The 27993-nt window shown below is 41.0% G+C and overlaps 1 protein-coding gene across 2 annotated transcripts in view; it reads left to right on the top strand.

Annotated features, from left to right (window-relative positions):
• tns3 (tensin 3) overlaps positions 1–27993 on the top strand; it is a 493703-nt gene that overhangs the window by 244713 nt on the left and 220997 nt on the right. For both annotated transcript variants that reach the window (XM_078538616.1, XM_078538617.1), the window contains exon 4: positions 21968–22006. In XM_078538616.1, the coding sequence (XP_078394742.1) occupies positions 21968–22006 (39 nt within the window). The remainder of the gene's footprint in view (positions 1–21967; positions 22007–27993) is intronic.

The following is a 27993-nucleotide window of genomic DNA, read 5'->3' as shown; positions in this document are numbered from 1 at the left end:
AATCACAGCTGAATTTTATGTGCAAATGTGTAGAAATAACATAATGGATTATGTAATTGATTTTTTGCATGTTTGTATAATATTGAGAGCAGTTGGAGAGATTTATCTTTGATTTTAAAATCTCCTCCTTGTTTTTAAATCCAAGACCTCACCCCTCCCCATCGCTGTAACTCTTCCAGTCCTACAAGCTTCGAGATATCTGCACTCCTCCAATACTGGCCATCTCCGCACTTCCAGTTTTACTTGCTCCATCATTGGCAGCCATTCCTTCAGCTGCCTGTGCCCTAAGCTCTGAAATTCCCTCCCGACACCTCTTCTGTTCTATTGCTACTCCTTTTAAGATGCTGCGAAAAAAACTACCTCTTTGACCAAGCACTTTGTTACTTGTCCTAATGACTCCTTTTGTGGCTCAGTGGCAAATTTTGTTTGATAATGCCCCTGTGAAGCACCTTGCCTTTTGCTTTGTTAAAGGCGCTATATAAATGCAAGGCATTTGAGTGCTCCCAATGTGGAAATGAAATGCATCAATACGGACCTCTTAGCAAAGAGAAGTGCCTACTTATCACCGATAAAGAAAGAAAAGGGACTTGCATTTATATAGCGCCTTTCACATCCCAAAGCACTATATCGCGAGTGAAGTACTTTTCAAGCGTAGTCACTGTTGTCATGTAGGAAGTGTGGCGGTCTGTTTCCGCACAGCAAGCTGCCACAAAATAGCAATGTAATAATGAATATATAATGTCCTTCAGTGCCGTTGGTTGAGGGATAAATGTTGGCCGTAACATTGTTGTAATATGCCTTTAAGAGAAAGCAGCATGCCATTGCTGGTAGGGAAGTGTGCCATGTGATCCAGTTTCTGTTTCACTTTAGCCTGTGAGCAGAGCATAGCACACACAACTCTGCTGCTGATGTCCCCAAACTTTTTATTCATGTATGTCTGTATGTCCTCATGGACCTAATCTTAAGAAATGAACCCACAACATGGTTATCCACTTTTAAGAGTGATTGGTGCCTTTATGTCATAAAAACAAAACAGACACGAGTGAGAAGCTCCCCTGCTTTCCCTCAATTAATGCCATGGGCCTTTTTACATACACCTGAGAGGGCAGATGGGAATTCGGTTTAAAGTTTTACACAAAAGAAGGCATCTTTGACAGTGCAGCACTTCCTTGGCACTGTGCTGGAGTGCCAGCCGAGCTGTTTTTGTGCCCAAGTCCCTGAAATAAAGGATGAAGTCAGATTCTGACTTAAATGTGAGCATGGTACCAACTGAGCCACAGCTGTCACCTTTGTGGTAGGTAGAGGACCATCGGTGCCAGCTGACGTTGATTAGTAATGGCTGATGATATCTGCTCACTTTTAAAACTTTATTGAAGTTAATAAATCTAAATTATTATTGGCAGTAACAAATGGGCAGTTATTTCTATAATTGGACCTTGGTTTTGAGGACTCTACCATTTCCTTTTGCAGTTGATTGATTATTGGAGGATAGGAAGGTGAGACCAAAGACCATGCCATTTGTGCCAGGCTTTGAGGTAATTTGAAAATTAAACAGGGAATATATGAAGGGGAGATGGGGAGAAAATAGCTGAGGAGAAATGAGGCAGAGAGATGAGATCAAATTAAGGGAAAAAGCAGAAGAGCCCAGAACAAAGCAAGTGAGAGATCCAGCAGAAATATGTTAAGGCAACAAAAGAAAGGAAACTGACAGAAAAGGAGGCACTTGGGCCCCTAACTCAACAACCAGGGAGACTGGTATGCCAGGAATGAACAGCTGAAGTGGCAGTTCTTAAGCAATTTTATTGTTTGAAAGAGTTTCAGTGATTTGAAATTAAAACGTGCTTCCCCTTGTTCATTGAGCTGTGTTATTTATCATTTCTTTTTATGTATCTTGGATATTCGTGTTGTTTTTTTTAAAACTTGATCTTTTCTGCTGCTCAGTTTGGCTGTATTTACTGCCTGGTGTTTCACATTTGCTCACAAATGTGGATCAAGCAGTTGCAGCTTTGTTGCCCTGCATCATTCTCTGGTGACCTCAGGGCAACATGGGAAGTTTAAACCCCACACTGATTTTTATCAGTAAATGCTGATATGTTGACACTACCTGGGAAACACAAACAGTTGACAGTTTTATGTATAGTGCAGATTCGGTGCAAACGTTACAAATAGAATTCCCAGCAGCTAATATGTACATGTGGATGCATGAATGCATATTGTTAATTGTTCAAGCTCTTTGTTGTCAGACCTGCAGCAGCATATGTTATCTTGGTACATATTGTACAAGGTCACCTGTCAAATCTATTTAGTTTAACCCACTCAAAATACCCTGGTTGGCAAATAATTTATGCTGAAAAAGCATGCAATTGCACGTGTATGTATGTACCAAACTTCCAGTGCGACTTTCTTGGATTCTATTAATTATTCTGTCAATTGCTAGGATTATCTGGCAGAGAAACAGTTTAAAATGGGAGATCGACGGTGTAGGTGCTGATAGCAGGAAAAAGGAAGACTGAGTGATGTCATTTTTATCAGATGAATGGGGAATAGGTGAAAACAACAGAAACTTGCATTTATATAATGCCTTTATGAAATGAGAAAATAACATAAGGCGAATAAATAAGTTTTATGTGGTTTTAAGAATGTGTCATCGAACAAAATAACGGCTGAAGGCACTGGATTTGTTTATAAAGGAAGGTATCAGTGCGGTGGTGAGTAGTGATATAGTGCAATAGATCATGATGTGGAATCAGTTTGGGTAGAAATAAGGAATAGCAAGGGTAGGAAGTCATGGGTGGGAGTCGTCTATAGGCCCCCAAAGAGTTGCCTCACTGTAGGACAAAGTATAAATCGGAAAATAATGGAGGCGTGTAAGAAGGGCACTACAATTGTCATGGGTGATTTTGATTTGCATATTGACTGGACAAATCAGATTGGCAGGGGCAACATGGAAGACAAATTTGTAGAGTGCATCAAGGATTGTTTCTTAGAGCAATACGTTGCAGAACCTACCCGGGAACAGCCTATTTTAGATCTAGTAATGTGTAATGAGGTGTAATTAATAAGAGATATCGTAGTTAAAGATCCTCTAAGGGGTAGAGATCACAACATGGTAGAATTTCAAATTCAGTTTGAGGGCGAGCAACTCGGACCTCAAACCAGTGTCCTCATCTTAAACAAGGGCAATTATAGAGGTATGAAGAAAGAGTTGTCTAAAGTGGGCTGGGAAAATAGGCTAAGGGGAAGGTCAGTGGATGAACAGTGGCAGACATTTAAGCAGATATTTCATAACGCTCAGCAAAAATATATCCCAGTCAAAAAAAAGGACTCGATAAGAAAGATGAACCACCCGTGGTTAACAGAGGTGGTCAAGGAGAGTATCTAATTAAAAACTAAGGCATACAAAGCAGCAAAAAATAGTGGTAGCCCAGGGGATTGGGAAATTTTTAGGAACCAGCAGTGGATGACTAAAAAGCCAATAAAGAGGGAGAAAATTGATTATGGAAGTAAATTGGCAAGAAATATAAAAACAAACTGCAAGAGCTTCTACGGGTATATAAAAAGAAAGACAGTAGCTAAAGTGAGCATGAGGCCCTTGGAGGATGCGACTGGAGAATTGATAATGGGGAATAGGGAAATGGCAGATAATTTAAACCAATATTTGCATTGGTCTTCACGGTGGAGGACACTATAAACATCCCAAAGATATCAGATAAGCAAGGAGCTAATGGGAGGGAAGATCTTCTAACAGTCTCTATCACGAGGGACAAAGTATTTGACAAACTAATGGGACTAAAGGCAGACAAGTCGCCAAGACCTGATGGCCTGCATCCAAGGGTTTTAAAGAAAGTGGCTGCAGAGATAGTGGAGGCATTGGTCAAAATGTCCCAGAACTCACTGGATTATGGGAGGGTCCCAGTGGACTGGAAAACCGCTAATATGGCGCCCCTGTTCAAGAAGGGAGGGAGACAAAAAGCAGGTAACTATAGGTCAATCAGCCTAACAAACATCGTTGGGAAAATGCTAGAGTCCATTATTAAGGAAGAAATGGCAGAACATTTAGAAAAGCTTAATGCAATCAAACAGAGTCAACATGATTTTGTGAAAAGGAAATCATGTTTGACAAATTTGCTAGAGTTCTTTGAGGATATAACAAGTAGAGTTGATAAAGGGGAACCGGTGGATGTAGTGTATTTGGATTTCCAGAAGGCATTTGATAAGGTTACAACATAAAAGGTTATTGCACAAGATAGGAGTTCATGGTATTGGGGGTAATGTATTAGCATGGATTGAGGATTGGTTAACACACAGAAGACAGAGAGTTGGGATTCGTGTGTCTTTTTCAGGTTGGAAAGACGCAACTAGTGGAGTGCCACAAGGATCAGTCCCAGGGCCTCAATTATTTACTGTCTATATAAATGACTTGGAGGAGGGGGCAGAGTGTAATGTATCCAAATTTGCTGATGATACAAAAATAAATGGGAGGGCATGTTGTGATGAGGACATAAGGAATCTGCAAGGGGATATATATAGGTTGAGTGAGAGTGCAAAAACTTGGCAGATGGAGTTTAATGTAGCAAAGTGTAAGGTCATGCACTTTGGTAGGAAAAATCAAAAGGCAGACTATTATTTAAATGGAGAAAGACTCCAAAAAAGTGCAGCAGAGAGGGATCTGGGTGAAACACAAAATGTTAGCATGCAGGTGCAGTAAGTAATTAAGAAGACAATAAAATTTTGGCCTGTATTGCTAGGGGGTTGGAGTTTAAAATTAGGGAAGTCTTGTTACAACTGTACAGGGTGTCGGTGAGGCTGCACCTGGAGTACTGTGTACAGTTTTGGTCCCCTTATTTAAGGCATTGGAGGCAGTTCAAAAGAGATTCACTAGGCTGATTCCTGGGATGAAGGTGTTGACTTATCAAGAACGACTAAACAGGTTAGGCCTTTATCCATTAGAGTTTAAAAGAATGAGGGGTGATCTTATTGAAACGTACAAGATTCTGAGGGGACTTGACAAGGTAGATGTTGAGAAGATGTTTCCACTAGTGGGGGAGTCTCGAACTAGGGAACATAGTTATAGAATAAGAGGACACTCGTTTAAAACTGAATTGCGAAAGAATTTCTTCTCTCAGAATGTCTGGAATTCTCTACCCCAGGGAATTGTGGAGGCTAGATCACTGAAAGTATTTAAAGAGGAGGTAGATATATTTTTGAAATGTTGGGGAGTTGAAGGCAGTGAGGAACTGGCACAAAAGAGGAGTTGAGGCCTGGGGCAGATCAGACATGATCTTATTGAATGGTAGGGCAGGCTTGAGGGGCTGAATGGCCTACTCCTGTTCCTATTTCTTACGTTCTTATGATACTGCAAAGGCTATGGGGCTCTGACAATATTCCGGCAATAGTACTGAAGACTTTTGCTTCAGAACTTGTTACAACCCTAGCCAAGCTGTTCCAGTACAGTTACAACACAGGCATCTACCCGGCATTGTGGAAAATTACCCAGGTATGTCCTGTACATAAAAAAAAAGGACAAATCCAATCTGGCCAATTACTGCTCCATCAGTCTGCTCTTGATCATCAGTAAAGTGATGGAGGGGCCATCAACATTGCTGTCAAGCAGCATTTCCCCTTAGTTGAAGGGTCAGACACAAGGGGACATAAGCTCAAGGTGAGGGGCAGGAGGTTTAGGGGGGATGTGAGGAAAAACTTTTTTACCCAGAGGGTGGTGACGGTCTGGAATGCACTGCCTGGGAGGGTGGTGGAAGCAGGTTGCCTCACATCCTTTAAAAAGTACCTGGATGAGCACTTGGCACGTCATAACATTCAAGGCTATGGGCCAAGTGCTGGTAAATGGGATTAGGTAGGTAGGTCAGGTGTTTTTCCCATGTCGGTGCAGACTCAATGGGCTGAAGGGCCTCTTCTGCACTGTGATTCTGTGACTCTGATTCTGTGATTTGCTTAGCAATAACCTGTTCACTGATGCTCAGTTTGTGTTCTGCCAGGATCACTCAGCTCCTGACTTCATTACAGCCTTGGTTCAAACATGGACCAAAGAGCTGAACTTCCGAAGTGAGGTGAGAGTGATATCAAGGCGACATTTGACCGAATGTGGCATCAAGCCGCCCTAGCAAAACTGGAGTCAATGGGAATCAGGGGGAAAACTCTCTGCTGCTTGGAGTCATGCCTAGCACAAAGGAAGATGGTTGTGGCTGTTGGAGGTCAATCATCTCAGCACCAGGACATCACTGCAGGAGTTCCTCAGGGTAGCGTCCTAGGCCTTCCATCTTCAGCTTCATCAGTGACGTTCCTTCCATCATAAGGTCAGAATGGGGATGCTCACTGATGATTGCATAATGTCTTCACCACCATTTGCGACTCCACAGATAATAAAACAGTCCCATGTCCAAATGCAGCAAGACCTGGACAATATCCAGGCTTGGGCTGATAAGTGGCAAGTAACATTTATGCCGCACAATTACCGGACAATGACCAGCTCCATCAAGAGAGAATCCAACCATCGCCCCTTGATGTTCAATGGCATTACCATCACTGAATCCCCCACTAACATCATCTTGGGGGTTACCATTGACCAGAAACTGAACTGGGTTAGCCATATAAATGCTGTGGCTACAAGAACAGGTCAGAGGCTAGGAATCCTGTGGCGTGTAACTCTGCTTCCTGACTCCCCATAGCCTGTCCACAATCTACAAGGTACAAGTCAGGAGTGTGGTAGAATACTCTCCACTTGCTTGGATGAGTGCAGCTCCAACAACACTCAAGGAGCTTGATCCCATCCAGGACAGAGCAACCCACTTGATTGGCACCCCATCCACAAAAATTCACTCCCTCCACCACCGACACACGGTAGCAGCAGTGTGTACTATCTACAAGATGCACTGCAGGAACTCACCAAGCCTCCTTAGACAGCACCTTGCAAACCCACAACCACTATCATTTAGAAGGACAAGGGCAGCAGACACATGGGAACACCACCAATTGGATGTTCTCCTCCAAGCCACTCACCATCTTGACTTGAAAATATATCGCCATTCCTTCACTGTCACTGGGTCAAAATCCTCAAACTTTCTTTCTTACAGCACTGTGGGTGTACATGGACTGTAGCAGTTCAAGAAGGCAGCTCACCACTACTATCTCAAGGGTAGTTAGGGATGGGAAATAAATCCCATGAATGAATATTAAAAAAAGTTAGACAATTCATTCACACACATAGTATAAAACAAGCTCAGCTGAGGATTGTATTTGGCTTGTCATCCATACAACAAAAGTTAGAATTGAATCACAATAATTGAGTTTCATTATCAATGGTATATTATAATCTTATTTTCCATCAATGCAAAATATTCATAAAGATTTCCGGTCACCAATAAGCAACCAACTGCACCACGTGCCGCAAGTTCATTATAGAAAAAAAATTGTCTTCACAGTCCTTTGAGTTGTGATATTGGTCTCCAATACACCCCTATTGCATGATCCAGTAAATGAATACAAGACTAAATAGTTCTTAAAGAAAGGTCATTACACTTACCCATAAATTTGCCTACCTTACCTTTTGTTCATGGAGCTTGGATATTTTAGCTGAGCGTTGGGGTGCCAGTGTGTATTGAGCCTCTCTACATGAATGCCCTTTCAGATGCCCCCTGCCAACCTCATCCTTCAGCGGATCCCACTCTCAATTTTAAGCCTTTTATAATGGTTCACAGACTGCCTGTCAAGCACCGTGGTCATAAAGAATTAGTAGTTGCTGAGGAGCCTTGTTCTTGCTAGGTACACATGGTTCAAACATAACTATAATTATGGCTTAATCCAAAGCATCCTTGGTGGATTTCCCTTTTAACCTTCACTGACTATATGAGAAATGGTTTCATATGAGGGGTTTCTGCTACAGGTGGTGTTTTCCTATTTTAGCCCACTTCATGTTGTGACTGCGCTCCAGCAGCTCAGGAATGGCATAAGTTTTCTTCCTGTGATTCAATGAGAGAGTGCACAGAAAAACTCCAACTGCGGCAAATAAAATAAATGAGTTAAAATAAGGAGTGAAAGTAAGTAATTTGAAATTCTGCATGAAATGAAAAAGAAGCAATTTAAAAACAAGCAATATGAATAGCTGAAAATTGTAATGCAAGAATTAAAACTGAGGCTAGAGGTTAAATAAAAATAAATTAAAACATACTTATGCATTAAATTTTTATTTTGTTTTCCTCCATGAGCGACATACAGGACATCAAACCATTCTAATTGAAAAAAAATTGCTTTTCTTCCTCGATTGATGTTGGATAGGGCACTTTTTAGAAAACATGTGAGGTTTTAATGTTGGAAAATTCCTCTTGTATTGGAAAATTACATTCCACACTTCATAATCACCCTGTAAATCTTTAGTGCTTATGCTTTTTAATGAGTGAAATATCTTTCTTTACCACTGCTACCTAAATCTCATGAAACTGTTTAACAACAATACTGAATGTTTGCATTCAATATGTACTATATATGCAAGTATTTATCATGGGACAGTGGGACAACAAATGTTTGACAAAAAATGAGTATTTGTTTTGGTATTTTATCACGCTGCCACTGAACCAGTGCTGACGCTAAATATTTAGAATTAAATTGAACATAAGAGGGAGCTGTTGTTCAGCATTTTCTTAGAATTGGAAGCATTATTCATGTGTTATCTGAATGTTGATCTTCCATGGACTGAGTATCATTCACTCTGTCAGTCATCTCTCCACACCATGATGATAATATGTCATATGACCTTCTAACAAAAGCATTCTTTATCAATAATGACCTTATTATTTAATGTTTAGACACCACAGTAACTCTAACTTTGCTAATGAATATGTACACACACACACAGACAATTATTACTTGGAGGTTAATTGGAGATAAATTTGCATATTTTTAACGTATTCACGGCTTCCTCCAAGTCGTGTTCAATATGGAACGGTCCTGATTCATCATTTGGGTGGGGGAGGATAGATGGTGATCAGCAGGAGGTTATCCTGACATTATTTCACCTGAAGGAAAGAGACTTTGTGGGGTTCTGGAGATTTTTATTTTACTTCTGTTCCTTAATATCTCATGCCTTTTTAACGATAGAATGTAAAATTAAAAATTTTGTCAAACAGAACTTGGTCTGTATGTTTTTAATGAGGACAGCTCAATGTGTGTTCTCAAAGAACCTCGAAATAATGGACTGTCTCAATGGTTTCACAGTTGTTGCAAACTAAAACTCTTGGATATTCATGTTGAGCAGATTTTTATTTTGGCTTATGCTGTGTTAAAGCCAAAAGATTAATGAACCAGAAGAAGGTTGTACTGTGTGTACAGATTCCTAATTGCAGTTAAGTATAACTTTGTTAGTCATAAGTCTGGAATTTGCAGAAGCAGGTCATCTTGCAGTATGTCCAGTCAGACATTTTCCTGCATTTATCGGCTCAAATTTCTTTTGCCCCAGAAGGCTGCTGGAAGTGTGAGCCGATAATGGCACAATGAGGGCACCTTGGTGAATGATGGGTCCAGTAGTGTATCTGTTTAATCAATGAAACATAAGGATTGAGAAATAAACAGAATATTGAGAAGAAGGGTAAGTTAGAGTGGGTGAAATCAATGACAAATCTGTTAATGAAAGAGAAGGAAGTAGTGATGGAAGGTGTTGTCGACACTGCTATCAAGTGGCATTTGCACAGTGAAAACCCCTCGCCGATGCACAGTTTGAGTTCCGTCAGGACCACTGACCTCACCTCATTACTGCCTTAGTACAAACATGGACAAAAAAGTTGAATTCAAGCGGTGCAGTGAGAGTGATTGCCCTTGACATCAAAGCAACATTTGACTGAGTGCGGCATTGAAGAACCCTAGCAAAATAGACGTCCTTGGGAATCAGGGAAAATTTTCCACTGGTTGGAGTCATACCTGGCACAAAGGAAGATGTTTATGGTTATTGGGGGCCAAAAACCTCAGCCCCAGGACATCAGTGCAGGAGTTCCTCAGGGTAGTGTCCTAGGCCCAACCATCTTCAGCTGCTTCATCAATGATCTTCCACCCATCATAAGGTCAGAAGTGGGGACGTTCGATGATGATCGCACAATGATCAGCACCATTCATGACTTTTGAGACATTGAAGCAGTTGATGTCCACATGCATCAAGATCTGGACAGCGTTCAGGCTGTTCACCATCTACAAGGCACAAGCCAGGAGTGTGATGGAATACTCTCCACTTGCCTGGATGAGTGCAGCTCCAACAACACTCAAGAAGTTTGACACCATCTAGGACAAAGCAGCCTGCTTGATTAGCACCCATCCATCACTTTGAACATTTGCTTCCCCCACCACCAGTGCACAGTGTGTACCATCTGGAAGATGCATTGCCAAGCCTCCTTCAAAAGCACCTTTCAACCTTGTGACCTCTACCACCTGGAAGGACAAGGACAGCAGATGCATGGGAACCCCACCGTTTGTAGGTTCCTCTCCAGGCCACACACCATCATGACCTGGAGCAATGTTCCTTTTCTGTGGCTGGATTAAATACCTGGAACTCCCTTCTTAACAACACTGTGGTGTGTCTATACTACATGGACTACAGCGATTCAAGAAGGTGCTGTACTGCCACCTTCTGAAGGGCAATAAGGGATGGGCAACAAACATTGGCCTAGCATTTCACATCCCATGAAAAAATGAAACAAAAATTGTAGAGTAAGAAAGAAAAAATTGATTAAAAGAGAAAAAAAGAGATGGAAAGGAAAAGTTAAAAATAAAATTTGTCATTTTTAAATCCTCTAACAATGATTCTCTACCTGAAGAAATGAGACTCAACACTTCAATTGTTTACTTCTAGACTAGAGAGTTTGATTGACAGTTAATCACAAACATGATGTTACCTCCAGCTCAACAAGCCTCAAAAATCTATGCTCCTCCAACTCTGGCCTCTTGAGCTTTCCCAGTTTTAACCTTCCACCATTTTTGTTGCTGACATCTGCCAACACCCTCAGTTTTGCAATTCCTTTCCCAAACCTTTCCATCTCTCTCCTCCTCTAAGACATTCCTTAAAATCAGCCTCGTTCACCAAGTGTTTGATCATCTGCCCTAATATCCCCTTATGTGACTCCAGGTGAAATTTTGTTTGATAATGATCCTGTTTTACTGTGTTAAAAGGATGATCTAAATATTGGTTGCCAAAGGGGTACTTTCTGCTATTTATTACTTGACTTAACTTTCTGCAGTGGGCTTACTGGATAATTAATGTGTAAATGCAACAACCTAATTGAACTTATCAGCTTGTTAATGGTGAGATGTCATTTTTATGAAGCTAACAGCTGTGCAGTGCAAAAACAGCTTGCAGCTTGTGACGAATCACAATTCATGGGGCATCTCCTCTTTGCCACAAGTTGCTTGCTGATTTTTACATTAATGATGGCATGTTTCATTCACACAACATTTTCCTTTAAGCAAATTTGGCCCATTTTCTTTTAGAAAGGAAAACTAGAAAAAGACCACACTTTTTTTCTACCATGGACATGGGCTGCCAACTGAGTTTCTCTCTCTCTCTCGCTCTCTCTATCTGCATTGCTTTGGAGCTTTTGTGAAATTATGCTGCCCTCTTCAACCTGACCACTCATAGCCTCAGGTTTGATCTGTGTGACTGACTTCAGGTTGTTGCCTGTCCCCTCTGACTCTGACAAACATTCAGAACTTAATTGAGCTTTTGGCATTCACTGTAACAAATCCAAACTTCTGACTTTCGGAAATGTTTCTCAGCAACTTTCGTCTTGAAGTGCGTGAGCTATCGTTTTCACAAGCAATGCATTAATTTTTATGCCCGATAAGATACAGCACAATGTATTGAGACAAATGTCTATATTTCATTCTTCATTAGAAGATCTACAATATTGGCACACTGCATGTGATAACTATTTGTCAGTAAGACCCTAAGGATTGCTATGTATCTGATACAATTTGCGGTCTTCAGAGCCTTTCTAAAGGACAGTAGAACTGAGAGACCACAGCTCTTGGTACACAAGGGAGGGGGATGGGGTGATGGAGTGCGTGCTATGCTGTTAAGTTTGAGTATAACTTCTGGCAACTGCTGCAAAGTTCCTGTTAATTCTTCTCTGTGATACAACAATTAAGCTATTCTCACTGTATGCATTCAGAGTGAAATCTACTTTAAAACATATAAGTTTCTCTTGTTTACTGGTTCATTTTTTGTTCTCCTTTCCAGCCATTATCTTATGCTTAACCTGACAGTTTGCAAACTTGGTGTTCTGTTCAATCCTGAGCCAACTTCAATCTCCATATCCTCTCTGCCACAAGACTGCTTGCTTATACTGCCATGATATTGCCTTTCTCCATCCCTACATCTGCTGCTTTGCTACAAGATTCAGCTACTCTAATGCTTTCCTGCCTCCATCTTGCATAACTTCTGCCACTAGTAACCTTTCCAGCATTATTTCATGCTCACTGATATCCCTTGTCCTTGTTTTCAAAGCATCAAAATTAATATCCTCACCCTCATCTCAGAACCCTCTCAGTCTTATCCCACCCTATGTCTTCAATCTCCTCCAACCCTTTATTGCTTCCAAACACACTATTCCTTTTGTTCTGGCTCTTTATGCGTCTGCTGTCCTTTGACCCACTATTGGTGCCACACACTCCAGTTGCCTGGACCTCCTATTCTGTGGAATAACTTTCAGCATCTCACTCAAACCCATTGCTTTAACCAACTTATCAGCCACCTTTCCTAATATCCTAAGCCTCATTTCTGGAGCAGCTGGCTAATTTTACACTCTTACTGCTGTTCACCCACTGAATATTGACACTGAGTTAAAATCAAAATAATCAAATTTTGTTTCTGGAGAACAGCTACAGGAACTAATTTTTTTCACAAGTAATATTTGTTAAAGAAATCTTGTATGAAGCCTCCTCCATTGATCCAGTACTAATTTTTTTCATTCAAAATAAAGGTGCTTGTATTCAATCAGTTTATAAAGGTGGGAACAACTGAAACGTACATTCCCTGGTAGTTTCATGGAATTAGGCTACTTTTCTTGAATAGAAACAAAGATACAGGGCAGAATTTTCTGGTCGGTGTGTGGGGGCGGGCCCGACACGCCGATACGTAAAATGACGCGTGATCGCGTCAGGCGTGCGTCCTGACGTCATTGCACGCCATTGCGATATTTTGTTTGGCGGGTGCGTACCGGAGTCGGCTGCATGCCCACCGAAATGTAAACGGCCTATTAAGGCCATTAAGAAATCAATTGAGCCACTTGAGAATGCTGCCCACCCAACCTTAAGGTTGGCGGGGAGGCGAAAAGCCCAAACGGCCTCCGCATTTTTCAGGAAGCCTCATCCACGAGCGGGATGAGGTTTCCTGAAGCTTTTATTAAATAAATAAATAAATTTTCATAAACGTAGAAACAGTCACATGAGGGGGCATGTTTAAATAAATTTTAAAATCAATGCTTTAATTATTTTAATACCCATTCAATCTCCCTGAGGCAGTTCCGTGCCTCGGAGATTGCTGCGCACTTCTGCGTGCATGTGTGAAAGCACGCTGGCCCCGCTTCTCCCTCCTCCCCCTACCCGCACAGGTAGCTACCAGCCGCGTATTACGCTGGGCAAGTCTTAATTGGCCTGCCCGCGTAAAAAGGCGGCGCGGAGCCGCCTGCTCCTGCCCAGCCCGCCCACCATAGGAAAAAACCTGGCCACAAATTTATGAAAATACATATTTTGCCAGGAAATCCATTACCCAATATCCCGTGCTTGTTGACATGCTTTTGCTTCCAGCAAGTTGTTCGGAAAATCACCTTTTGTGCTTGTGCAGATTGCACTTGTGCTGAGAATAATACTTCCTCTTGTCAGATTTTTTCTTAACCCTTACCCCTTCTTGTACTTCCTGTGCCATGCTTCATTTATAAGTGGACAATCTGCTCCCATGAGTTTACTGAAAATGCTGTGAAACTATCAACTATAATAGACAATAGTTTTTGCTTGACCCATAGTAATATGTCTAAGAGCGATAGCTTCCATAAGCATGAGAAAACTGGAGAAGGCACTGTCACGCTGTCCCACCCTCTTTTACTTTTCATTTTATCTCGTGTAACTTTCTTGTCATGCAGCAGTAAAAGTGACTTTGCACCTCATCACAAAATATCCTTTGGCTGAATTTAGAAACCCCTGAAGGAAACCATTTTCAGCAGGTCTCAGAATTCCACTTTGCTGCATTAGGCATGTAAAGAAACTTTGAATTCAAGTCTAGTTTTCCTTCTCCCAATCTTGTGCAATAGGACTGTTTTATATTTTGAAGTTTTGAAAAGTGTGAAGCTGTACTCATTCAGTCCACCTTTCTGTATTACAAATTGAGAAATGCAAATGAGGCTTTTATTAATAGATTAATAGTCAGCTTCCTCTGACTAAGTGGGGTTGGTGGTAGTGAATGGGATATATTAATTTATGATAATCATGTGCTCCATATTCCTAGCATATCTGTCAGATTGTTGTGCAGTCCTTTTCCTAAGAGAGGCTGCGATGTGATTACTTCCAAATGTCATTGGCCTGTTTTCCATTTGGAAAAATTGAGTCCAACCTGAAAGCTAAACCCAAAGCGGATGTGCTATGTTTCATTGCGCAGATATGTTGCGTTTGAATAGGTGTTTGCAAGTTATATTTCTGACATATTCTAGCCCTACAGTGATCAGTACTATTTTGACAGTCACTGATGTACTCTGACCTCTTGAGACAGAAGGTGGGGGAATGAAAGCCCCATTTCAGAAATGTAAGCATATAATCCAGGATAACACTTCAGTACACGATAGAGGGATTGCCGCTGTGGTGAAGGTGTTGGATTTTAGATGAGACGTTACCCTTTCAGGTGAACCTAAAAGCTCCCATGGTGCTGTTCATAGAAAAGTAGGGGTGTTACCTTGGTGTCCTGGCTAACGTGTGGCTTTCAAACAACATCAATAAATAGAAAGAGATTATCCAATTGCTATTTGTGGGACCTTGCTGTGCAGGAATTGGCTGCTGCATTTGCCTACATGATGACATGAGCAGTTACCAGTAATTGAATTTGAAGCTTCAGGATGTCCCAAGAATGTGAAAAATGCTGCATAATGCAAGTTTGTTTGTTCTTTATACAAATCCATTTATTCATGAGCTATTTGTGCAAATGGCAATAAAAGAATTGGAGAGGGAACGTTGCGAAATGAGAAGAAATAACCAAAGGTTCTATGTGGCCAGATGTGTGCACATGCTTCTTGAGCCACAACGATCTTCCTCTGGTGCTTATGTCAGCAGGCATATACCATTTTCTGTTATGGCTAGGGCAAGTTATTTGTAAAGAGGCAAACATTCTGCAAGCAACACATGCAGTTTTTCAACCAACGGCATAATGTTTTCTATCATTTTATTTTATTCATTGGCATTTTAACCACTTGTTTTGAAGTTTCAATGTTCTAACTCTCCCAGTCTATTGAGGAGTTGAGCATGTTTCCAAATGTTAACCATGACAGCTGCTGAGACAGTTGATAAATGTTCAGCTCAGCGGCACTGTTTAAAAATTGAGCTTTGATGAATGTGCTGGTAAATTGAGCTGAGTGAAGCGCATGTTGAGCCTGTAAGAGAGGTGTCAGCTGTGGCTCAGTTCATAGCACCCTCGCCTTTGAATCAGAGGTTTGTGGGTTCATGTCCCACTCCTGGAAAAACCAAGAACTGGAGGTGTCAGCTGTGGCTCAGTTCATAGCACCCTCGCCTTTGAATCAGAGGGTTGTGGGTTCATGTCCCACTCCCGGAAAAACCAAGAACTGTGATTGTACTCGAAAGAGTTGCAATCTGTGACTGTTGATAACTCGAAAGAGTTTGAGCCTGTAAGACCAGCTGCTTATGATCAGTCTTTAATGTCCACCTAATCAGGTGGTTGGTTCCTCAGTTTTAATTGTTCATCAGACAAACTACCACCTTGTACAATGCAGCATTCCTTTCATTCTGCCCTGAAGTGTCAGACTAGATTAAGTGCTGAGGCCTTAAAGTCGCACTTGAAGCCACAGTCTTCGCAAAGGCGAGAGTGTTACCAACTGAGCAGTTTGTAATTAATCAAGGAATTCAGTTGTGCCAGGTAATGAGCATAACATCTGAACCCTGAGATTGAACTTTAGTCTTTAGCTCATTTGTAAGTGTTCCTTATGCTACTATAACACAATATTGTTATCAGCCCAGAGGATAATGATATCTAGTGGTTATGGTACTGTAGAAGCAATGTAGAGGACAGGAGTTCAAATCCCACATAGCAAATTGTGAAATTGAATTAAATTAATTTAGTCCAGAAAAATTGACAATGATTATCACAGAACTTCATCACGTCTTCCAGGGAAGGGACCCTGTCAGTTGCAATTCATGCTATGTCCCCTGAAGTGGTTTAACAATCCACTTATCTGTAAAAACAATTGGTAAACAGCAGTTTAGGAAGATCATCGTCATTTCCACAGGATAATAAGGGGTAGGCAACAAGTGTGTCCTTGCCAATGCCACTCACATTGCGATGGATAGAAAACAGCTTCATGTGACGGGTGCTGTAGTATTATAACATTGTTTCTGCCTGTAGTAACTTTCCAGAAAGTTGCTTGTATTGTGAAGAGATAATATTCAAGACAATAAAGATAATTTGTAATTTATAACATTCTGAAATTACAACCATAGTTAGGGTCAAAATGTACTCAGCCATTCCAAGAGTACTAAGAATAAATAAAACGCAGCATTACAAATAATACATAAACTGATGAATCAAATTTCTTACCCATGGATCTGTTTATACAAAATAAGTTAGAAAAGTAAGACATGCCAGTTCACTGAAAATGTAAAGATCTCCAGTGATGATTGATAATACCCTATATTCAGTTGGCTACTTGTCTCTTGCAGCTTTAAACATGGAGGAAAACAATTTTCCTCTTGGGTAAATCATTGACCAGTATTGGTCATTGCATGTTCAAACTCATGATACGGCTGGTGTAAGAATTTGTTAAAAGTACTCGAGAAACACAAATGTGATCATTTGCAGCTATCCACTGAAGTAGACCAGGTGTGTGTTTACCTTGTTAGTTTGTTCTGGCTTGATTGCACAATGACTTTTTTATCAGGTAATGGGTGGTATACTCTCAAGGATGTGCTGCTAGCATGCTGGTTAATATTTTCCTAAAACAACATTACTGCTTCCTGAATTGGAAATATAGTCATTTTTCCTGTTCGGGTATTGCGACCTGAATTCTAATTTCTAAGAAAATTACTTGTGTTCCATAACTGTTATTTGTTTTGCCTTAACTTAAGACCATAAGATGTAGGAGCAGAAGGAGGCCATTCGGCCCATCGAGTCTGCTCCTCCATTCAATGAGGTCATGGCTGATCTGATAATCCTCAACTGCACTTTCCTGCCTTTTCCCCATAACCCTTGATTCCCTTACTGATTAAAAATCTGTCTATCTCCACCTTGAATATACTTAACGACCCAACTTCTACAGCCCTCTGCAGTAAAGAATTCTACAGATTCACAACCCTCTGAGAGAAGAAATTCCTCCTCATCTCTGTCTTAAATGGGTGACCCCTTACTCTGAGATTATGCCCTCTGGTCCTAGACTCTCCCACAAGGGAAAACAACCTCTCAGCATCTACCCTGTCAAGCCCCCTAAGAATCTTAAACAAAACAAAAACAGAATTACCTGGAAAAACTCAGCAAGTCTGGCAGCATCGGCGGAGAAGAAATCAGTCAACGTTTCGAGCCTTCATGGCCCTTCGGCAGAAAGGGCCATGAAGGCTCGAAACGTTGACTGATTTCTTCTCCGCCGATGCTGCCAGACTTGCTGAGTTTTTCCAGGTAATTCTGTTTTTGTTTTGTTTTGGATTTCCAGCATCCGCAGTAGCTTTTAGCTTTTTGTTTTCACCCCTAAGAATCTTATCTGTTTCAATAAGGTCGCCTCTCATTCTTCTAAACTCCATTGAGTACAGGCCCAACCTACTCAACCTTTCCTCATAAGAAAATCCCTCCATACCCGGGATCAACCTAGTGAACCTTCTCTGGGCTGCCTCCAATGCCAGTATACCTTTCCTTAGTTAGTGGGACCAAAGCTGTTCACAGTATTTTAGGCGTGGTCTACTAGTGCCTTGCATAGTTTTAGCAAGACTTCCCTGTTTTTATATTCCATTCCCTTTGAAATAAAGGCCAACATTCCATTTGCTTTCCCTATTACCTGCTGAACTTTTATGCTAGCTTTTTGTGATTCATGCACGAGGACCCCCAAATCCCTCTGTGCTGCAGCTTTCTGCAGTCTTTCTCCATTTAAATAATATTCAGTCTTCTATTCTTCCTGCCAAAGTGCATAATCTCACATTTTCCCACATTATATTCCATCTCCCACGTTTGTGCCCACTCACTTAGGTTATTGCCTATATCCATTTGTAGACTCTTTGTGTCATACTCACCACTTGCCTTCCCACCTATTTTTGTGTCATCCGCAAACTTGGCGATAGTACATTCACTTCCCTCATCCAAGTCATTACTGTACATTGTAAATAATTGTGGCGCCAGCACTGATCCCTGTGACACTGCACTCGTTACAGGTTGTCACCCTGTAACTGCCCTCCTTATCCCAACTCTCTGTCTTCTATTACTTAGCCAATCCTCTATCCTTGCTAACATATCACCCCCAACATGATGGGCAGAATTTTGCCCTTGGCATGTGGCTCGGCGAGGGCAGACGGGAAGCTGACCGCCACCTGCGTTTGGCACCACACTGCGATTTTACACTGGCGGGCCAATTAAGCGCTACCTGTGCGGGGTGGGGGGGGGTTGTGGCGGAGGACGGCAGGTGGGCTGAGCGCAGACTTTGCGCATGCAAGTGCACGGAGCTGCCTCAGGGAGATGAAGCCATGTTTGAAGGAAATAAAAATGTCACAAGTCAGAGTCATGAGGGGACATGTTTTTAATTCAAGTGTAAAATTTTTATTTAAATTTTATTTGCTTTAGGAAACCTCATCCTGCCCGTGGATGAGGTTTCCTAAAAAGTGCAAAGGCCACTTGGCCTTTTCACCTGTCTGCCAACTGTTAGGTTGGATGGGCAGCGTAAATTTGAATTTAATTACCTTTTTAATGGCCTTCACAGGCCTTTTAATTGTCGGCGGGCGTGCAGCCAACTTCGGCACGCGCCTGCCGAACAAAATATCGCGGGACTGCACGATGATGTCGGGATGCTTGCCCGATGTCATTGTGCGTCATTTTACGCTCGGCCAGGTCGGTCGCGCACCCACCCGCCGAACTTAATATTCTGCCCCATGGGCTCTTATCTTATTAAGTAGCCTTATGGGTGGTACCTTATCAAACATCTTTTGGAAATCTAAATATTTTACATCTACTGGTTCCCCTTTATCTATTCTACTTGTTAATTCCTCAAAGAACTCCAATAAATTTGTCAGGCATGATTTCCCCTTCATGAAGCCATGCTGACTCTGCTTGATTATATTATGCATTTCTAAATGCTCTGCTGTTACATCCTTTATAATAGACTCTAACATTTTCCCAGTGATGGATGTTAAGCTAACTGGTCTATAGTTATCTGTTTTTTTGTCTCCCTTTTTGAATAAAGGTGTTACATTGGCAGTTTTCCAGTCCTCTGGGACTTTTCCAAAATCTAAGGATTCTTGGAAGATTACTACCAGTGCATCCACTGTCCCTGTAGCTACTTCCTTTAATATCCGAGGATGCAACCCATCAGGTCCAGGGGACTTATCGGCCTTTAGCCCCATTAGCTTTCCTAGTATTTGTTCTCTAGTGATAGTTAGTATATTTATTTCCTCCCCTTCCCTGTTGCCCTTTGCCTCCCCTTCCCTGTTGCCCTTTGATTGATCAGTATTTTTGGAATGCTATTAGTGTCTACCGTGAAGACTGATGCAAAGTATTTATTCAACTTCTCTACCATTTCCTGGTTTGTCATTACTATTTCCCTCGTTCTCTAAGGAGCCTATGTTCACTTTGGCCTCTGTCTTCCCTTTCATATATTTAAAGAAGCTCTTACTGTCCATTTTTATATTACTTGCTAGTTTACCCTCAAAGTTTATTTTCTCTCTCATTTTTTTTGGTCATCTTTTGTTGGTTTTTAAAACTTTCCCAATCCTCTGGTTTACCAGTAATCTTTGTCACGTTGTATGTTTTTTCTTTCAATTTGACACTATTCTTAACTTCCTTGGTTAACCATGGTTGGTTTATCCCCTTTCTAGAATCCTTCTTCCTCACTGGGATATATCTTTGTTGTGAGTCATGAACTATTTTCTTAAACGTCTACCATTGTTCATTAACCGCCTTTTCTGCTAAGCTCCTTTCCCAGTCCACTCCAGCCAACTCTGCCCTCATTCCATTGTAATCACACCTATTTAAGTTAGCACAGTTGTTTCCGACCCATGTTTCTCACTCTCAAACTGAATGCTAAATTCTACTATGTTATGGTCACTGTTTCCTAGGGGATATTTTACTCTGAGATTTTATTAAACCTTCCTCATTACACAATACCAGATCCAAAATAGCCTGATCCCTGGTTGGATCCACAACATACTGATCTAGGAAACTGTCCCAAATACACTCTATGAATTCTTGCTTGTGGCTAACTCTGCCAATTTGATTTTCCCAATCTACATGAAGATTAAAGTCACCCATGATTAATGTACTGCCTTTTTTACATGCCCTCATTATCACCTGATTTATTCTTTGTCCTACAGCATAGCTACTGTTAGGGGGCCTATAGACTACTCCTACCAGCATCTTCTTCCCATTGTTATTTCTTACCTCTGCCCATATGGACTCTACATTTTCCGATCCAAGATCATTTCTTGCTATCATACTTATTCCATCTTATACTATCAAAGCTACCCCACCACCCTTTCCTTCCTACCTGTCCTTTCGAAAAGTCTCATACCCCTAAATATTTAGTTCCCAGTTTTGATCTCCTAGTAATCACGTCTCCGCAATGGTTATGAGATCATGCCCATTAACCTCTATTTGTGCCGTTAATTCATTTATCTTGTTCTGAATACTGTGTGCATTTAAGTAAGAGCCATTAATTTTGCCTTTTTGCCATTTTTGCTCCCTTTGACCCCATTTGCTGCGTTTTTTTATGTTTGTACACTCTGTCCCTTTTGTCACACTCTGGGAATCATTACCTAAATAGCTGCCCTGCAATGTTGACATATCCTTTTGCTTTGTAAACCTACGTATCCCCTCTCCAGAACCCTCCCCTAACCTCTCTATTTAGTTCAATACCCTCTCTACAGCCCTAGTTTTTTGATTCACCAGGACACTGGTCCCAGCACAGTTTAAGTGAAGCCCATCCCACCAGAACAGCTCCCTTCTACCCCTGTACTGGTGCCAGTGCCCCATAAACTGAAACTCATTCCTCCCATACCAATCTTTGAGCCACGCATTTAACCCCTTGACTTTATTTACCCTCTGCCAGTTTGCCCGTGGCTCAGGTAGTAATCCCGAGATTATTACCTTGGAGGTTCTGTTTTTTAATTTAGATCTTAACTGTTCAAATTCTTTCAGCAGAACCTCCTTTCTAGTCCTATCAATGTCGTTGGTACCAATGTGGACGATGACAACTGGTTCCCTCCCCTCCCACTCCAAGTTTCTCTCCAGCCCTGAGAAGATGTCCTTAAGCCTGGCACCGGGCAGGCAACACAGCCTTCAGGACTCATGCTTACAGCTGCAGAGAACAGTATCTATCCCCCTAGTTGTACTATCCCCTACCACTACTGCGTTCCTATTTCCTGTCCCCACTTGAATGGCTCCCTGTACCATGGTGCCGTGGTCAGTTCACTCATTCTCCCTGCAGTCTCCGCTCTCATCCACACAGCTTGCAAGAACCTCGAAAATGTTTGGCTTGAAACATTTAAATTAAACCTACTTTTTTACCCCCCCCAGGTTGTGACACCGTGCTTGCCACCAGTCAACTATGAGCTGGTAAGTAGTTCTTAATTTTGATTCTTGTTTTTCATGGTAATGCTGTTGACAAATGGCTTGTGATCCGAGCAGTGAATTGGCAAACATTAAGCAAAACTTAGCAGCAGTATTGCTTTATTATGGTAATTGGCCGAAGGATGATAGGAATGGTTGCAGAAACGTGCTCAGATTGCTGATTTTTAACTTTGAGACATGCTTTGATTAGGGAACTTGGACTGGATATTGTCACGTGATTGGAAAGGTGAGTAGAAGGAGAAAGAAGCAAACACGCTTGTTGGCCAGGTGCCAGTATTAAAGTTCACGTTTGTCAACTGAGCAGTAGAATGTCACTTCTCTCTTAAGTAGAAGTTTGGTGACCATGGAACTAATAGGATTCAGTCTTTAAATCTGTGTCTGGATGAACGAAAACATTGTTTGGTAGACATACTGGAACATAATGCATGTTAAGAAGCAGCATATGCCTTCAGGACCATATAAATCCCCACTGACAAAGGCAGTGTCTTGTGTTCTGGTTTTCTGTTTATTAGTACAGTGTTCAGCCTGAAGCACCATTTATGTAACTCATATGGCCTTTCACCCTGTGGAACAGAAATCAATTATTCCATGGTCAACAATGGAACAAAATTGCAAATGGGTTTATTTGTAGCACCTCCTCCAGAAAACAAGGTCCTTTCACCTCCATTTCAAAAATTTTTTGACATTTAAGTGATGCAGTTTTAAGAGTTTCATTCCAAATATTAATTTAATGCTGAAGTATTATCCCCATGGCAGATTAGTGACTAATAAATGATTCTAAGTGAGTTGTATATTTTGCTGCACAGTTGTTGCTATATTGAAAACAATGGCATTATTTTCAGCATTTGCACTTCAAGCTCAAGGCTATAAATATCAATGTTTATTGTTTCCATATTCTACGATAACCCATTTTTAGAACGCTTGTAATGTTTGACAGCTGTGAAACTAGACCAAGACAAGCCAAACTCAGCTTTAGCCTTCAGGATAAAGAGGCTGTTGTATGATTAGATTGTGCTGGACTTTAAGTTGGGGTTGCAGAGGTGAAAAAGGTATTTTCTCCCCCACTGTCCCAGTTTTCATATGTCACAAACTTTGGGCCTCACTTTGATTTTTTCTTGATATCAGTGGTACTGTTAATTCTTGGATGAAGTCTGAGCACCTCTTAGAGTCCTAGAAGTTTACAACATTGAAGGAGGCTATTTGGCCCATTGTGCCTGTGCCAGCCAAATATGAGTTATGCAACCCAATCCCACTTTCCAGCTCTTGGTCCATAGCCCAGTAAATTATGGCACTTTGAGTGTCTATCCATTAAAGTTTCTGCATTTACCACCCTTTCAGGCAGTGAATTTCAGACCCCCACCGTCTTGTGGGTGAAAAAGATTCTCCTCAATTTCTCTCTAATCCTTCTACCAGTTACATTAAATCTGTGTCCCCAGGTTATTGGATGCTCTGCTGGCAGAAGAGAAGGTCATTCCTATCGACTCTATTTAGGCACCTCATAATTTTATACATCTCAATTAAGTTTCCCTTCAGCCTCCCCTGTTCCAAAGAAAACAATCACTGCTTATTCAATCTTTCCCTCAGCTAAAATTCTCTAGCCCTGGTCATATCCTCATAAACCCAACACAAAAGCAAAGCACTGTGGATGCTTGAAACAGAGCTAACATTTCAGCTTAATTACCTTTCATGAGAATAGACCTGTTCTGATGAAAGGCCATTGACTGAAAACGTTAATTCTGTGCTTCTTTCCACAGATGCTGCCTGAGATGCTCGTTCCAGCATATTTGTTTTTATATCCTCATAAACCTCTTTTGTACTCTCCCTTGTGCAATATAATAATAAAACTCATGTTTGGAATGTGTCCCCACTTGTGATTAATAATAAAATCATAAAATACAGTAACACAGGTATGTAGCAATTGCACCTCCTTGCAATTTGAACTCCATATAGCGCCTTTCGCTTGACTCATGTGACTTATGTGCACTTGTTAGATCTTTACAAGTAAACATTTTAGTGAGACAAGCCCAGATACCACTTGTTACACTGTTTTATTTATTTGTTTCAATCCACTTCAGTTTAACATGCAATTATACGCAACTCATTCCCAAATCCCTTCTGTGGAAATATGGTCAAAATATCTCTTGTAGTATATGTGTCATCTATTTTTAGCATGAGGTAATTAGCCAAAGTCCACAAAGCACCACAGGCATCTCTTTCTCCATTATAGAGAGAGAGAGAGAGAGAGAGGATTGGTTGTATATAGCTTGGGGGCACCATAAGAAATAGGAGCAGGAGTAGACCACACAGCACATCGAGCCTGCTCCGTCATTCAGTACAATCATGGCAGATCTTGGGCTTCAGCTCCATTCTTCCGCTGCTCCCCATATTCCAATTCCCTGAGAGACCAAAAATCTGACTATCCCAGCCTGAGATGTATTAACTGATGGAGCATCCACAACCCTTTGGGACAGAGAATTCAAAAGATTTACAGCCCTTTGAGTGAAGTATTTCCCCTCATCTCAGCCCTAAATGGTTAGCCCCTTACCCTGTGACTGTGCCCGTGTTTTAGATTCCCCTCCGCAATTGTGGGGCAGGGCGAGGAGGCAGGCCTCCGTGAACTGCCACAGCTGGTATGAAGATTGAACCTGTGCCGTTGGATTAATTCTGCATCACACTCTAGCTATCTAGTCAACTGGGGGCCAGTTTCAGCAGAAGGCTACCTGATCAATGTAGAAACTTGAAAAAAACCCTAATACGAACATACAAACTAGGAGCAGGAGTAGGCCACTTGGCCCCTCAAACCTGCTCCACCATTCAATAAGATTGTGGCTGATCTGATTTTAACCTCATATTCCTGCCTGCATCCAATACCTTTCATCCCCTTGCTTATCAAGAATCTATCTATCTCTGCCTTAATAACATTCAAGGACTCTGGAATCCTTTTCCTCAAAAGGTGGTTGAGACAAAGTCTCACAATCCTCTGAGAGAAAGATTTTCCTCATCTCTGCCCTAAATGGGCAACCCCTTATTTTGAAACAGTGACCCTGAGTTCTAGATTCTCCCACAAGATCCTTTCCACATTCATCCTGTCAAGTCCAAGGCAGGCTTTCTGATCTAAACTGAAACACCCCAGTAATAGTACTTAACAGAATTAATTTGAAACCTATGCTTATTTGTTAATGATGTAAACTCTCGGTCATCCTGTCAATTTACAGAGTTTGCTTTACTTCACTTAAGGGTGAATGTGCATAGGGCTCATGTTGGATTTTACTAGCTAAGTTATGTTACTTCTCAGCACAGAGCAGCGGGAAGCACCCACTGCTTTGTCTTGCAGGGTTATTTAGAGCACTTCTCACAAAAATAGCATTAAAAAAAAACTTCTCTGTGATCAGTGTACCCATGAATGGTTAGGTCATTCAAAACCAAGGATCAAGGCCTGCCCATGGTCCACAAAAATTGTACCAGGGTCCTCTTACAAGTATAAGACCCAAATTTGAATCTGGGAATAAGGGCCCATCTTGTTCCAAGCAGGAATTCTGGGAACCAATTTGGGGGCTCACTCAAATATCGAATTGGGTAGGTCTTGGCAGCCAGTGAGTAGCACTTGTAGTTCAACAATGTTAGTCTGTCTACTTTGCATCTTTCAGTGTAACTTTTCTCCCAAAAAAACAATGTGGATGGGTGAGAAAAGTGGATTTCTGCTTTTAGAAACTAAGTTTTGCATTGTAGACATTTCAGGATAGCCTGTTGAAAAACCTGGTTCAAAGCCAGGCTGGTAGCAAATGAGATTCTCTGAGGAAGGTATTTTGACAAGTTTGCCTGTGTATGTTTGTGTCAGCCATGTTGGGAACGTCATACTCAAGGACCAATAACTGCCTCCAGAATTCCAAATGAAGAGTACATTGCAAGGAAATGAGGAAAGAAAAGCATATTTATGTTGTGAGTGCATTATCAGTTCTTGGCTCAAACACTTGAGGGTGCTCCTGCTACTGCATAATCTTCTTACTGCCAGTTTTCATACTTTCCAACTCTGAACAGCCAATTAGGGCACTTGCTTGTGACAACCTGTTCCATCCCAAGCTCCTCTTGAGTCCAGATTCGCACCACACTGTGAGGCCCAGTAATTTATTTCTCCAGCCTGCAACTCCTGTTGCTGTAATGTTGCACTTTTTACATTGATGCAGCCCCATCCTGAGCAAAAGGTAAGCAGCAAACTTTAGGATAAAATTGCAGATGCTCATTGGTACGATATTGATGAAGTCACCAGAGTAGTTTACAGTGTGGAAGGAGGTTTTTTTGTCCAAATGTATCAAGACTAACCTCACTGCCCTATTATCTCCTCATAGCCCTGAGTGTTCCTCTGTTTCATATGTTTATCTTCTTTCCCTTGAAAGTTGCAGTGGTCTCTGCCTTGACATGTTCTTGCACTAATACAGATGGATGTCAATGTTACAAAAGCAGCTGGTTAAAAAGCTCCATTAGTGATTTAAAAAAAGCTGACTTTTGGCTTAAAATGACAGCCTATGTGGCATCACCCTATGGAATCACTTCTGCTTTTCTAGGAATTAAAACTCCCAAGTCCAATAAAAGAGGAAGATTCAGAGGAACCATGACCATAATATCGATAAAGCAGAAGGATAAGAATGTTTGTGATGGAGAGAAGGAGGCTAGAGGTGAAACAGAGGTCAAAAGATTTGTCATATTTCATACGCTGGAGGGAGTTTAAACTCCTTTAAAAGGGAAAGGATTATCCCTTTGGTGTACATCCTAGTATCTTTAATTTGTAACAACATCTCCTTCACAGCTATGTAATAGTCATTATGGAACAGAATCTGTTGTTGCAGCCCAATTGACAAATTTGCCCCATGTAAAACTCAATCGAGATTATGATTTATTTCTTTTTTTCTAAAAATTGAGAGCTAATCAGTCAAAGATGAGATGTAGAAGATAGCAAACTTTGCTGTGAACTGAGCTTCATAAGTGATTATATCCCAGCAGCTTTCAGCACAAATTATGCACCTCCTATAATTGTAGAAATGAAAACGGTGACAGTACCTATCCCCCGTTAAAATAATAGACCGCGAGAAGCTCTGCTTTACACGGTAGCACTCTGCCTCTTTGGAAATGAATACCAAAGAAGAAAAATATTTTTTAAATGTCTGGATTTCATGGTGAGTAACCTGCCACATATAAAATGAATGCTATATTGTTGTTTGTGCATTATGGCGCTGTGTTAATTTAGAATGTTTTCCATAATTCATGTTGTTCTGACTCAAGTTACAAATAATCTTCAGAATTGATTTTCTGATGCTTTTCAGATGAATCATCTAATCAAATCAAACCAAAAGGACAAACATAGAATCATAACTGCTGACCTAAATAATTCTCCCAGCTAATAATAGGATGACTGTGAAAGGAAAAATTGCTATTAGTTTTGATTTCCTGTTCACTTCAATGTTTCCCATGAAATTGAATTTTGTTGCCCATCTTCATTGCCCTTTATCTTGTAAAGGTGCATGACCTTGGCTGTCAAAAGTCCAGATGGCAAAATATAGCACTGCTAAGAAAAACATGTTCTAAGCTTTTGGCTGTGGATAAAATTACAGAATGCAATATTTCAGGATGCTAGAATGATTTATAATTCTTTAGCTAACAAGCATTCCATGTAGTTGGATGTAATTAACCATACAATTTCAGACTGCCTTCAAAATGTTTTTCTTTTGAAAAATGTCTGCTTAATGGTGCAACGACATGTTGAAAACAATAGAATAGATTCACTAAATTTGCACTGTTTTTTCATATGACAATGAAGCATGACCATTTCAATAGTCAGTTACATTAAAATATCATGACTAATACTTGTGTATAAATAATAATTGGCACAATTTTTATTTCAGGGATGGTTATCGTAGCTGTGTGTTACATAAAGTATGGAGCTACTTTTCAGATCTAGTGGAGGTGAAATTTGATAG

Source organism: Cetorhinus maximus, chromosome 3 (genome assembly GCF_964194155.1).
Source record: "Cetorhinus maximus chromosome 3, sCetMax3.hap1.1, whole genome shotgun sequence".
NCBI lineage: Eukaryota > Metazoa > Chordata > Chondrichthyes > Lamniformes > Cetorhinidae > Cetorhinus > Cetorhinus maximus.
This window is presented reverse-complemented; position numbering and strand designations above follow the sequence as displayed.